Source organism: Poecilia reticulata, linkage group LG14 (assembly GCF_000633615.1).
Source record: "Poecilia reticulata strain Guanapo linkage group LG14, Guppy_female_1.0+MT, whole genome shotgun sequence".
NCBI lineage: Eukaryota > Metazoa > Chordata > Actinopteri > Cyprinodontiformes > Poeciliidae > Poecilia > Poecilia reticulata.
Window position 1 is genome coordinate 4255605 of NC_024344.1, and position 13645 is coordinate 4269249.

A 13645-nucleotide genomic window follows, 5' to 3' on the forward strand; every position below is an offset into this window, starting at 1 on the left:
AAACTCCATGCAGAAAGACCGGGGCCGGGAATCGAACCCAGAACCTTCTTGCTGCAAGGCAACAGCTCTATCAACTGCGCCACTGTGCAGCCCGCCCTCTAGACTCCAGACACAAAATTATATCAATCAGTCTCTCTAATGTTTTGTAATTATGTGAAAATTCCTGCAGTTTATTGCAAATTTTCCAGAAAAATGGTCAAAAATGTCAAGTTTAAGTGGCCACTAACTCCCTCCTGCAGGTGGCAGTGTTTCTTACTTTTACGACTTCTACTTCAGCCTTACTGGATGTCAAATTATAGTCAAAAAGTCACATTTAACGTCATATATACTTCTAAATTAGAACCACAAAATCTGTGATTTTGATCGCAAAATTATTTTTTTTTGCAAAAAAACAGTTATTAAATGCTGGAGAAACTGATCAAATTTATTTAGTTTAAAGAAGTAATTATCAACAGGTATTTATTAATGTTTTAACAGATTTAATCTGGCACAACCGGTCCTAGAGAACATTCATAATCTCTGATTTAGAGAATTACATTTAACCACCAGGACATCCACAAAGATTCCCCTCATTCCAGATTTCATTGTGCATCTCTTCAAGAAGTATAATTGAAGCAACAACGGTGTGTTCATTCCGTCAGGGAAAAATAAACTAATTTAATGCAAAAATATGCAGATTTAGAACACCTTTTGTAAATGAGACACAAAGTGGAAGAATAAAGCAGCCAGACGGGCTGAGAGAGAGAGGGGGAAAAGAGAGGTAAGCTGGACAATGAACAGGGATGAGAGAGGAAAGGGGTGGGAATGATGGAGGAGAGGAGAGGATGCCCCACATAAAGATTTGGGAACATAAAGGAAAATCACAAAGGAGGGAGAAAGGGGGAGAAAATTAAAGAAGTACAAGAGACTGTGATTCACGAAGGTCGCAGACAGTGAGCATCTCTGGGGTGATTTAAAACGCTCACCTCCCACAAAGGGAAACGGCAGACTGAAGGCAAACAGGAAGAAAAGTAGAGGAGAGCAGGAAAAGATGGAGGAAGCGTAAAATAAAAGCATAAAGCAAAAGAATATATAAGTGGAGAGGAGGCGGGAGGGGGGATGAAATGGTGGGAGGAAGAGTGTCTCTGAGGATTGTGAGAGCTGCATTTTGCAAGTGTCTGTTTATATTTCACAGAGCTCAGAGGGAGACAGGGGAGTCATTGTGTTAAAAAAGGGAGAGATGGAAGAGGCTCTCCATGATGGATACGGCACGCTGAGCCATAATGACTCAGTTCAGCTTGTTCAGATGATGCGGTTCTTTGGGGAATTGGCTTGTTTTGTTCGGCGCTGGACAGAATTATCTGAATTATTAGGTGGGCATGCCTTAGAGGGCTGCTGGAATAACAGAAATAAACAGATTTTGTTGCATTTTATTATCTTTTAAGGATACTCAAGATGGTGCTGCATAAAATACAGCTTTATGGTATATTTGCATTTTATTATCTGATAGGTAGCATCTTGCAGCGCTACCTGTATGAGCACAACATGTCTGCTACCTGAGCAGCTGATACACACCTGCTATTTGTTGTCATTTTGTTTATTATGTGACATGAGATAAATAAGTTTTGACGCATGCATCATATATCCAAACCCGTGAAAAGTTCTGTGATCATTTTGTGGTTTGGTGAATAAAATACAGCTCTGGAAAAAATTAAGAGAGCACTTAAAATGATCAGCTTATCTGAATTTACTTTTTATAGGTTTGAGTAAAATTAACGTTGTTCTTTCATACTATGAACTACTGACAACATGTCTCTGAAATTACAAGCAAATATTTCGTATTTATTTGCAGAAAATGAGAAATGGACAAAATTATGAAAAAGGTACTGTGATTTCAGACCTGAAATAATGCAAAGAAAACGCGTTCATAATAATTTAGAAGCAACAATATTAATGTTTTAACTCGGGAAGAGTTCAGGAATCTGTATCTGGTGGAAAAACTTCGACGTTTTCAGTTTGTGGTTTTTTGTAGATGCAACATCTATTTTTTCCATCCCAGATTTTAAAATGAAAATGGAAATGGAAAAGTGGAAAATGAAAATTCACATTCAGTTTAATACATTCAACCTTTAATGTTAATTGATCACAAATAATTTCAATTTAGCAAAACAAGGTCATTCATGAATGAGAAACTTTGACACATATCGAGAAAGACACTCAGCCAGTAGAGTTATAGCACTTTTAGGTAAAATAAATTCAAACTTTGTTGTTGGATATGAATTAATTTTAAATAGCTTTGAGGAAAGCAGATCTTATAGAGCAATAAGATTCAAATCCACATCTGATTACAGCACCTTTGTGTTGTAATCAGATGTTTTCTTGTAGCGTCTTGTGCTGGCTCTCCTTATTTATTCCCCTTTTTAAAAGTTTTCCTTTTTGTCAAAGGCGTATTTTAACTCCCACCAAAGCTTTCCAGTGGGATCTATATTCTGGCACGTGATTAAAAGAAACTTTTTCTTTTTGCTCATTTTTTTCTGGTCTACATTGCTAAACCCCCCAAGACTTTTGGCTCTTTCTGAACGTTATAAATATGGAAACTGAAGAGTAAACAAAGTCTGTTTTCATCAATTTGGTGCCCTGAGTGAAATTCTGGGTTAGCGTCAGAAAACCAGACCCTCAGACCTGGATATGTGCTAAAATTAACCCAACAATCTTTCGCCTCCTCTCTGACTCCATATGTAAACAAATTAAGGGAGAACATGAGAAGTAAAAAAGCTGTTATTTTTTTCACTAATAACAGCTCTTTCACCCTCCCCCCCTTGGCCGATGCTCCTAACTACGCTCGTTTCACACACCATTGCAGAAAATTGCACTTTGAGGGGCTAAACTGCACAGAAAACTTTTCCTCTAAGCTTCCCTGATCCCAACGTAAACATTGAATCAAGCCTGATTCATAGAAGCTCAGTGCAAAACATCCCAGTTCATCCCAGCAGCCCGGCCCTCTGGTCCTGACTGCTCACAGTTGTTTTGGTTGGCAGTTTGTCAAATCTGATTCAGAATGGGAAAATGCCTTCCTGCCAGCCAGACTATTGATCAAAGTTACTTGAGCCAATAAATTAAATGGTTTCTTTATGTTGTGCGCTCTGAGATGGATTCTGCTTTGAACTGGCACCTTATGAACTGAATTTAGAAAACATTTCCAAAGTTAAGTCAAGGTTACAGCTTCTTGAATGATGACTTGTCTAGACAGTCTGACATTAATATTGTTGAGCTTTTAATCTATGTTTTCTTTTTCAGGGTTAAATTATTTTACAACTAGTAATGTTTAATCAATATTAAGGAATTATTTACTTAAAAGAAGCTCTTGCTGAAATGTTACTTGTATTTTTTTTTCTTATCTCAAGTGAACAAAGATATTTGCACTAGAAACCAAACAAAAACACCTGGCAAGATCTTGTATTTTTGTATCTTGCTAAATGCTTACTTCTAAGTTAGTTTTGTCTTTTCTCAAGTGGATAAAGATATTGGCACTAGAAACTAAAACTACTTTGTAAGATTTTGTGTTTTTGCATTGTTGGTCGTAACCTAAAGCCTTGACTTGGAGTCTAATGAAAATGTACGTTCAGTTCCTAAAATCTGGATTCATGTAGTGACTCTAATCACTTCTGAAAAAACAAAATGTTTTTAAAACATCATCCAGACGAATGAGGATTTCTGCAGCTTTCCTATGAACACTTTTTGTTCATTATGTGCAAGTTTGACTCATGCAGATCTGACAAAGTTCACAATGTCTTCAAACGTGTGCATCCAATTATTTTTGAAGTTCTTTGTTGTATCATCATTCAGCTGTGGAAGAAAAATGGTTTGGAAAAATCCAATGCTGATGATCAGGGTATGCAAATTTCTGACACAAAAGTGGAAAAATAAGTAAAAAAAATAAGTAAAACGTGGGTGATAGAGTGTAAAGAATCTCTTCCATTTTCATCGGTTGAAGCAGTACGAAAAGCTATTTCTAATGAATCTTTTTAAAAAAACATTACATGCATGTTATGTAATATCAGCCGTTTGGTGGATGCTTTGATCTGCAGTGCGGCTCTTTGTGTGGAAATGCTTTCAATGTGGCATCCAAACACTGAGTGGGGCTTTTCATCTTCAGAATGTTGTGTTATGCTGACAAAATCTGATTTTCTTCTGTAGATTGAGACTTTTACCGCATCTGTGTGACCTGCTGACACCACACAACATAAACTTTACTCAAACTTAAGTGAAAATAGCGCGGAGTAAAACAAGAAGTGACTGCATCCAGTCAGTGTTGGTGGCTTTTCGAAGAAGGGTCAGCAGGTGGAGGGTCTGAGGAAACAAGCTTGTGCTGCTTGAAGGCCAGGAGGATTAGACAGGAAGGACGCCGTGTTAGCACCTGTTCCTCTGATTGATGCGTCTTGGCTGCTTCTGCACGTCGCCGAGTCCCCTGCTGGGCTCCTGGTAGCCGCTCGATCATATGCACGCACAAACACACCGCTAGAAGTGATTCAGAAAAGACAAAGACAAGAAAACTCAATATTTTTGTCTGCCCCGTTCGTCACTCTGTGTTTGTCCTTCAGAGACAGCAGAGGAGGAAAATAAAACATTCTGCCGGGTAGTTGCAGGTAGCGGGTCTCGGCGCAGACAGACGGGAACATTGTGCGTTTTCTCTCTGCCTTCAGCTGTCATGTCATCTGTCCTGCCGCTGCTGTTCAAAGACTTGTTCTTCTTTTTCGTTGCTCGTGTTTTGGGCTGAGACGGGAATCAAGCTGCCCCTCTAACTGCTGTTGCCACTAACTGTTCCTGTGCCCTCAGGGTAGTTTTTGAGTGCATCCTGTCCCGTGTTTTGTAAAATATCTTCTTCAGCAGAGTTGCACTGCTGCACAGCAAGACAAATGTGAAAACCTGACAGATCTAATTCATATTGAGCATCTTCTGAAGAATCAGAAGTAAAGACAATGTCATTAGTTTTGCTTAAGCCATCATTCTGAAATCAAATCAGAAGATTAGCTCTAACAAATTATTTTAAGTTGGTCCAAAGAAACATTTTTTCAGTGCAGAGGACATCATTGTTTTGCTTTTGCTTCTAACTGTTGTTTCATGCAACAATGATTATATTTATATATTAATAGAAGCAAGTAAGTGTTTTAATTAGCTGAAAATCAGTCTGCAGAATTAATGTCTCTACATTAAACCATCCATTCAGAGAAGCAAGCAGATCTCTCTGTGTTTCTCACATTAATATCTATTTGGCATAAATCAAAAATGATTACACTTCAATTAAGGGACAAAAGGCACAAACAATTGGAACTGGTAATCAGAATTAATTTTATCATTAATCAGCCTAATGTCTCTGCTGAGTTAAAAGAAACAAAAATAAATGAAATAAAACAAAATCAACTCTCCAAATACTCTACAGCACAAATGAGAAGCTTTAGGGATATCTGATTAAAAATAAAAAATGTGTGGCATATTTCTTGAGCTCTTAGGAGTTTAACCCTTTAGTTGTCACCCTCAAAAAATGCTTATGTCAGACAATGTTTACTAACGTTGCAGTTTTTTATTTTGTCTTTTTAAAGTGTTTTGTGACAGTCAAAAACACAAAATGAAACTGAATACCTGACTCTTACTGAAATGTCAAATTGCACATTAGGGTTTTTAAAAGTGTACAGTCATGTAGTTTTCATGTAGTTTTGATTTGAAAAGGATGCGGATCATTCCTGATCAAACCCTGGCGGCGCTCATCACAAAGACATAGTTTCTGAAAATTACCTTGTCTTGCCTGTTTTAACCTTATTATTCTTACTGCTTCTTGCACATTTTTACACATTTTTTTAAGGTTGCAGGGTTAAAAAAAAGAAAAAAGCTGTTTCAAGTTGCCATGTCTGGTTGAAGTCGATATCATCGTCTGTGTTTCTTTTCTTTGCTCAGACAGGGAAAAGAGGCTCAGAATGAACACTAGATTGTTGCAGCTCGTTGAAATTGCTGTTTGTTTGTGACGCCTCCTGGGTTTTAAATTGATAGTATTTCTGTTTTCTTCTGTTCCCATTTCTGTGTTTGTGTGGGAGTTTCCATAATTACAGTGCAAATCACTCAAAAAGGCAATAGAAACTGTAAATTAAGACTTATGCACAGAGAGGGATGCTTACAAGTACATCACGATCTGAGAAAAGTCTCACTTTTTAACTAATATGTAGACATTTTAATAATGCTCACCTGGTTGATTTGATTTGTGTTAAATCAATACCTAACTTCTATTAGCTGGGCACATTTTTAAAGTGTTTGTGTTTCCAACAAAAGCACTCAGGATGATAAATAATATACATTTCCAAAGACACAAATTATTGAACAGGAAAGAATTAAATACCAAGACAAATGTTGTGCACGTATATGATCCTTTTCTAATCTAGTGGAGGTTCCACAAAGCACTTCACAATGCGTTTCTCATCCACAGACAGCCTTTCTATTATGTATTTGCACTCTGGATGTCTAGTCCTTTTTAATATCATTCAGCCACCAGAGGAAGGATTTGGGAACAAATCCCCTCTCCAGTTTGGAAAACGTCCAGCCTCCAAGTGATCTGTTGTGTTTGGGGACAAAGAATAATTCGGAACCACAAATTAAACTTGGAGGTTACGTTTCCTAAAAGAAAAAATCTATTTATTTTTGCAGCACAAGATGAGCAAGACTATCATTCCCTTGCTAAAATGAGCATCTTCTCCTGTTACAACTCTTCCTCATCTCTACCACTATTGTCTGCCAGTTCTGTTTTCTCCATCTGCCTCTCACTACTTCATTCATCTGGCTTTTCTTGAACTTCATCATACTTTCCCTTTCTCAGCCTCCCTCTTTCCGCTCGTTTTTCGCCATGCCTGCCTCAGAGAGGCCATCTGTTGTGCTAAACCATGCGGCTGATGGTATTCCAGGAAGCCAGGGATGTAAATATTCCAGACATGCTAGCGGGTTTCAGGACGCTGGGCGCTCGCCTATTAGTGGAGTCTGCTGAGGGTTTCGGAAAGCAGGTGAAGTTTTTGGATCAGTGGAGGCGGAAAAAGAGTCTGATGTTGAATGAGAAGCAGGTGACGGCCTCATAAATCATCTTGAACGTCTACAAACAGAGATGCAAATATGTCTCTGTTTTTACTGTATTTATTGAAGCTATTAGAGGGCTGGTGTTGTGCATGTTGATGTCAAATAGACCATTATTTTAGGAACTTCTTCCTTTAAATACAATCAGAATTTCACACAGAATTAGACTAAAAGTAGCGCCAGTGTTCCTTTGCATGACGACATATTTTCTAATTTTGCTGATGTTTCTGTTTCTCTGCGTTGATCACGTTGTGCCCCTGCAGTTTGACATGCAGCAGCTGTCTCTGGATGAGCTCAAGCAGGTTCTGTTTCACGCCTTCCGGGACCACCTGACGATGAAGGACATAGAGAACATCATCATCACGGAGGAGGAGAGCCTCAACGAAACCTCAGGGAACTGCCCTGAGTACGAAGGAGGTGAGGAAGCTGCTCTCGGGGAAAGTCTTGGTCCTCTAATAAAGACTTGGAAAGTTTCTCACGGGAAATATTGTGCTCTGTTGTTGCTGCTGTTATTTCACAAGGTCAACACTAATGGACTGAAACATTTGTTATCAATTTATATGATCGGAAAATAGAGTGAAATGTTGTTTTGCTCTTTTCCCATTTGGCTGATTAGAAAACTAGACTCTAAGTCCTCGTCCTCTAAGAGAGACCACAGATCTAAAAGTGCTTTACCTGAAGAATCAAAATAAATATTTAAGTTTTTCTGTCGATACTTTGCATTCATGAACATTTTGAAAGTCAATGTTGCTGTTTGTAGAAGAAAATACACCAATCAGTAAATCAATAGCACCTGCTACTGATTTTACTTCCAAAATCAAAAACATCAGCAGTCTGCTACTTGAATGAACACAAGGTGGTTTTTAAAAAAGGGGAACAAATCAGTAATTGTTAGATGAGATGAATGCAGCACATACTAGGAATCTGAATATTTTACCCAAATATGAACCAAACATGTTCAGATTCAAAGTGATCTTTCTTTTATCTTTGTTGATTTATTTTCTTTTCCATGATGTCACATGAGGACCAATGTGTTGGAGCTACATTGATTCTCCTCCACATTGTAAAACAACAAACGTCTCTAATTTACAGTAAATACCGGCAGCTGTGGTTGCCAGAATTTTACAGTATAAATATGGATTTTATGGTAAAAACCATATAAATAAGGTATGATATGATGACTTCCAATAGTGTTAAAATATAGCGTTCAAGGTGTTGCCCCCAGAAAACTTGCTAAGCGCGGTGGTTGGGGCGTCGACAGTCATTTGTCGTGTTTTCGAGTTAAAAAATGTTTGAAGTTGACAGGAAATGTGAAAATATCACCTGACAGTTATATGTTATTGGGAGACTGGAAAATCTTAAAAAATGCAATAGTAATAAAAAAAACAACAACAAAATAAATAAACAATGTTAAGCCTGGTGGGGACACAAGCCAAAAGCCCATCATGCTTATAATACACTGTGGGAAACCCTGATGCATACACACACACACATACAAATTCTTTAAGAATTAATTTTATGTCATTATTCTGGCATTTTTGCATACAGAAATAGTTCAGGGGGTCTTCAACCTTAGTCCTCTGCAGGTTTTAGATGCATGCAAGTGGAGAATTAAAATAAAATTTTGTCGCTTTTCAGAACTGACTGAATCCTCCTGGTCTTGGTGTGCAGACTGAGGTATTCCTCAATAAAAAGAAGGGATTAGAAATTAATGCAGAAGTGTTGGTTGAGGAGGTGATAAGGGTGGGGGGGTGATAAGGGGGGAATGGCCGTACCATGGGGTTATTGGAAGAGGAAAATTAGGAGTTTAGAAAAGAGGAAATGGAAAATCAGCCGTCTTTTTCCCCCACATTAACCCTGATCTCACATCCTCCTCTTCCCTCTTTCATGCCGGCTTCTTTCCCATCCGACCAGTGGGACCTCTGTACTTTTGACAGTTTCCCTTAGATCCAGCAGTCGGAGCTTTGACGCTGACTTATTGATGCAGTGTGTGATTCTAACAGGCTGAGACATGGGACCTGACAGAGGAAACTTTTGGCTTTTTACTTCGGCCTGTTGGAGAACACGTCTGCCTCTTCCCATCGCTCTCATTTTTAATCTCCGGGAGGCTCTGTCTTTGGAGAACAAAAGCTCTCTCAGCCCAAACAGCAGCGGAGCAAAACTTCCACCTCCGTCTGTCTTTCTTTGTTTTTGCTGCTGCTGTACAAGTTTGTAACCAGTCTGTGCCTGTTATGTACCATTCTTTTTACATCAGAGATGATGCTCTCATAATCTGGGTCACAGACATGAGAAGCAAAACAAGGCAGCAAGAAATCTTAGCTGCTGTGTCATCTATATTTGTTTCAGTCAAAGAATCGGTGGGTCCCTGGGGAGCAAAGGAGAAATCCTAAAACCTAAAATTTTAATCTTGGTTCAACAGAAGACACATAGGAATGAATTTATTACTTCGGAAACTCTAAAATCTTTTAGCATGATTATAGCTGACATTCTCAGAAGTCTATTTAAGATTTTATGGCTGGTGTTATGAACTCAATGGTTGCACAACTGTGCCCAAATTAGATGAGCGAATCCTTTATAACTTTAAATACAAGTGCATAAACGTTATCATCAGATTCTCAAGTCCTAAAGGGAATTGAGTCATTAATATAGAAAATGAAATAAAGTCATATGAGGCGCTACTATAATCCCTGTGGTCAGATACGTTTTGGACAGTTTCTCAAACCTTTTCAGGCCAAGGACCACTTATCCCATTTAATAAACTCTCACTTACCACTTAAACTTAAGGCATTTATCTATTTTTAATTTTAAACGCAATCCTTTGGTAAGCTAATTGTAGCGTCGCGCTTAGAGCTAACGTAACGGCAAATAAACGGTTGTTTACATGCAGTACCTCGTGGACCTTACGCCCCCTAGAGGCCCGCGAGGTACTGCATGTAAACGACCGTTTATTTGCTGTGACGTCAGCTCTAAGCGCGACGCTACAGTTAGCTTACCACAGGATTGCGACCATAGTTTGCAACCTTCTCATAGTTTGAGAAAGACTGGTTTAGGGTGAGATGACAACAAAATTATTTTTTAATTCAGCTTCTTCTTCTCTTTTTTTGGGAGCATTGGGCAGAAATGTAACAGTTTAATAACTGGCCGTGAAACAGTAGAATCTCACTCAGACTTCACAAGACAAATTGACAGCTACAAAAGTTGTATTCGTTTGTTTTTCCCATCGGTTTTTATTTTAGAAGATAGAAAGTCCAACGAATGTAAATGTTTTTGTTTTCCTGTTAGGCATCATGAAAACAAATTTGACTCATTTTTGCATGTTATATGTTCACATTTCTGCATATAGCTGTGCCTCAAACAGGGATTTCTTGAGTGTGTGCTCCCAGTCCTTCAACCTTTTAACATGTATTTTTGTTCATGTGTTCGTATGTTGCAAATATGAAACTTTAATAGATTTCTGTTATTCTCCTGTGGATAGTTTCTCTTATTTCCCTGTTAAAATCTGATTAGCTGATAGGATTTGGGGTTTGACGGGTTTATATAATAGTCTAATTATGAATCACTAGGAATTACAAAACAATGACATTCTCATGTTTTTCTTTCTTATTCTTGTCATTCCTTCCAGTTCATCCTAAGAAGAAGAATCGGCAGACATGTGTCAGGAAGAGCCTCATCTGCGCCTTCGCCATGGCTTTCATCATCAGTGTCATGCTTATCGCAGCCAATCAGATGCTGCGGAACGGCATGGAGTGAAACCAGTTGCACTGTGAGCATGGGGAGTGGGACAGAAACAGCCATGACCTCACATTTTCTCTTTGCAGCCAAAGCTGGACCAGCCACAACCCAAGCACTTCTCAAAACAATCAGTTGACCTTTGTTTTCTTTGTTTTTGTGTGAATTATTATTAGAAAACGGACAGTGTGCATTAAACATGGAGAGGTTTGCTTGTTTTGCAATGAAGATGTCACCAGGTGAAGTCACTTGAATTTTAAATGCAAAACAGTTATGGTTTTCTATAAATTGTGACACTAAACAAGAATTACTTTGCTGTTTTCAAGGTGAAAACGACCCTTTAAACTTAATTTTACAATTACCAGAAATGCTTATCAGGTGCTTTGAGCCATTCTTGGTTTTCAAAACAGTGAATACATCAAAAAGCTGCATATTTACTCTTGAAAATGTGCAGGGAATGTGAAGTGAGTGAATGTGAGCACTCTATCCTGGCCACAGCATTGAAATTCATACCAGTTTCCTCACATCTCATGTAGCCGTGCATCAACGTCACGTTTAGCGTGAAGCATTTGCATCCTCAGCTCAGTCTGCTGTTTGTGCTACTGTGTCAAATCTTTATGTGTATCTAGAGGAAGCACAACTCAACTCTCAGAAAGGGACCACTGGATTCCCGTCACGTTTTAGTCCGATGTTCTTGTGGCGTGGAAAAGACTATGTATATAGATAATTTGCAAAAACCTCATGAGCGTTGTAAAAATACACCAAACTGGATTCAGTTATTATCAGGTATGCATTTGTGGGGAAAAGGCCTCATATTTGCATTTCATTGTTATACGGCTCATCTGTAGAAACCCCCTGACAGCATGCCAGTATATATGTATATTGCCATTAACTAAAGATTTCCCCATAGATTTCTGCTACCTAGCTTATGTAATCTTTTACTCCTCTCTGCAGCAGAAAGTACACTGCAAAAACACAAAATATTACCAAGTAATTTTGGTTTAGTTCTAGTGGAATTGTCTTAGCGTTGTCCTATTTTAAGTGTACTAACTCATAAGTAAATTTTCAGCAACATATAAGAGCTTTTTGGAGTAAATAATTTCTCAATATAACATGGGGGAAATGTCTTGTTACAAATGAAATAATCTTCCAATGGAACTAGAACTTTTTAATCAATATTAAGGAATAATTTACTTAAAACAAGCTCTTATTTTTTGCTGAAAAGTTACTTGTTAGTTCTGTCTCATTTCAAGTGAACTAAAATATTTGCACTAGAAACTAGGCCAAAAATACCTGCTAAGATTTGGTGTTTTTACAGTGTACAAAATAAGAAAAACTACTAAGCTTTAATATTTTCCCACTGGCCACTTTTTTAGATTCCTCTGTTAACACAAACAACAATAACATGGCAGCAAGTCGCTGCATTTTGATGACTTTGAAATTGGCAGGATTGTTGCGGAGCTACAGTTTCATGCAGACCATCTCTCAGGTCCACAGAGAATGACCCAAATAAGAGAAAATATCCCCTGAGAAACAGCTCTGTGGAGAAAATCTGTTTGGCATCAGAGGAGGATGATCAGACTGGTTTGAGATGATATAAGACAAGTGTAGTTCAAATAACCACTTGTTAAAACCAAGGTGGGCCAGTAAAACATGTCTTCAGCTGCAACATTCAGCTTTTAGAAACAGAATTTGGAGTATAACGCATGAAAGCACAGCAGGTTGCTGGTGATGTAATGATGTAGGGGAATACTTTCAATTTTGGCCCCTTGGTACTAATCTGATAATGTCCCTTCCTTTACGGCCTCAGTGGACCCATTTCCTGAAGGATACTTCCCGCAGGATCACGGTCCACGTGAGGAAGCTTAAGATCTTCTTAAATTGAGAATTGGTTCATTGGAGTCTTTCAGGTGTCAATTCAACAGAGCACCTTCAATTCATGGAGTTACAGCTAACAAATCTAAATCAAGCATGTGAAGACGGTCCAGAGGACCGTTTCTGACCCACTAGAGAATCTATGCTACGGAGAATCAAGGCGGTTCTAAAGTCTGAATCCAAACTAACCAGGTGTACCTAATAAAGTGGAAGGTGAGTCTGGATAAACAGGAGACATGTGACATGTAGTTAGGTTCTTGGAAAAGGTTTCCCTCTAGTGGCCAAAACGGGAACTAAAGCTTAATCTGAGCCTTCAGGTGTGTTGTTGGATGTCTGTAAAAAAATATATAAATTCAACCCATTATTCTGTTTTTGTTTTGCTCAGGACTAAATGGAAAACTGTAATATTTTCCAGACATTTTGGTTTAGCTCTTTAAAAAAAAAAAAAAAACTGCCATCTTACAAGAAAATTAACCTTGAGACACTTTAAAACCACACAAGATCACCTCACACACAAAATTTTAATTTAAGGATGAAAATGACCAAATAATTCTGAAATTTCTGCTTCAGATTATAAGTTATGTATTAACAAACAGATATAAAGAATATGTGGGACGTAGTAACAAAAACATGGTTAATAGACATGGGCTGACCTCCATTTTTACAGTAGCAGGGTATTAACACAAACGTTTGAAATAAGTTTATCTTAATATATTTTAGAGTGTAGTTTTTGTTTTTTTTATTTGACAGAAAAGTCACTGTTTTTCCAATACAGCAGCCTAAATGAAATTGAAGGTTGGCACTACTTTTAGCTTTAACGTCATCACTCTGGGAAATTTTACTAACCAGAGATGTGGTAGCTTCATTTCAGCCAGCTGACGGCAGTGTGCAGCACCACACAGCCAGAGAAGATTCTGCTCAACATGGGACTTTCTCTGACAGCCCATTAACA

The 13645-nt window shown here is 38.2% G+C and overlaps 1 protein-coding gene across 2 annotated transcripts in view; it reads left to right on the forward strand.

Annotated features, from left to right (window-relative positions):
• caln2 (calneuron 2) overlaps positions 1-10972 on the forward strand; it is a 36212-nt gene extending 25240 nt beyond the window's left edge. For both annotated transcript variants that reach the window (XM_008427395.2, XM_008427394.1), the window contains exons 5-6: positions 7353-7506; positions 10712-10972. In XM_008427395.2, coding sequence (XP_008425617.1) covers positions 7353-7506; positions 10712-10839 — 282 coding nt within the window. In that variant the 3' untranslated portion in view covers positions 10840-10972. The remainder of the gene's footprint in view (positions 1-7352; positions 7507-10711) is intronic.
• Positions 10973-13645: the final 2673 nt, after the last annotated feature.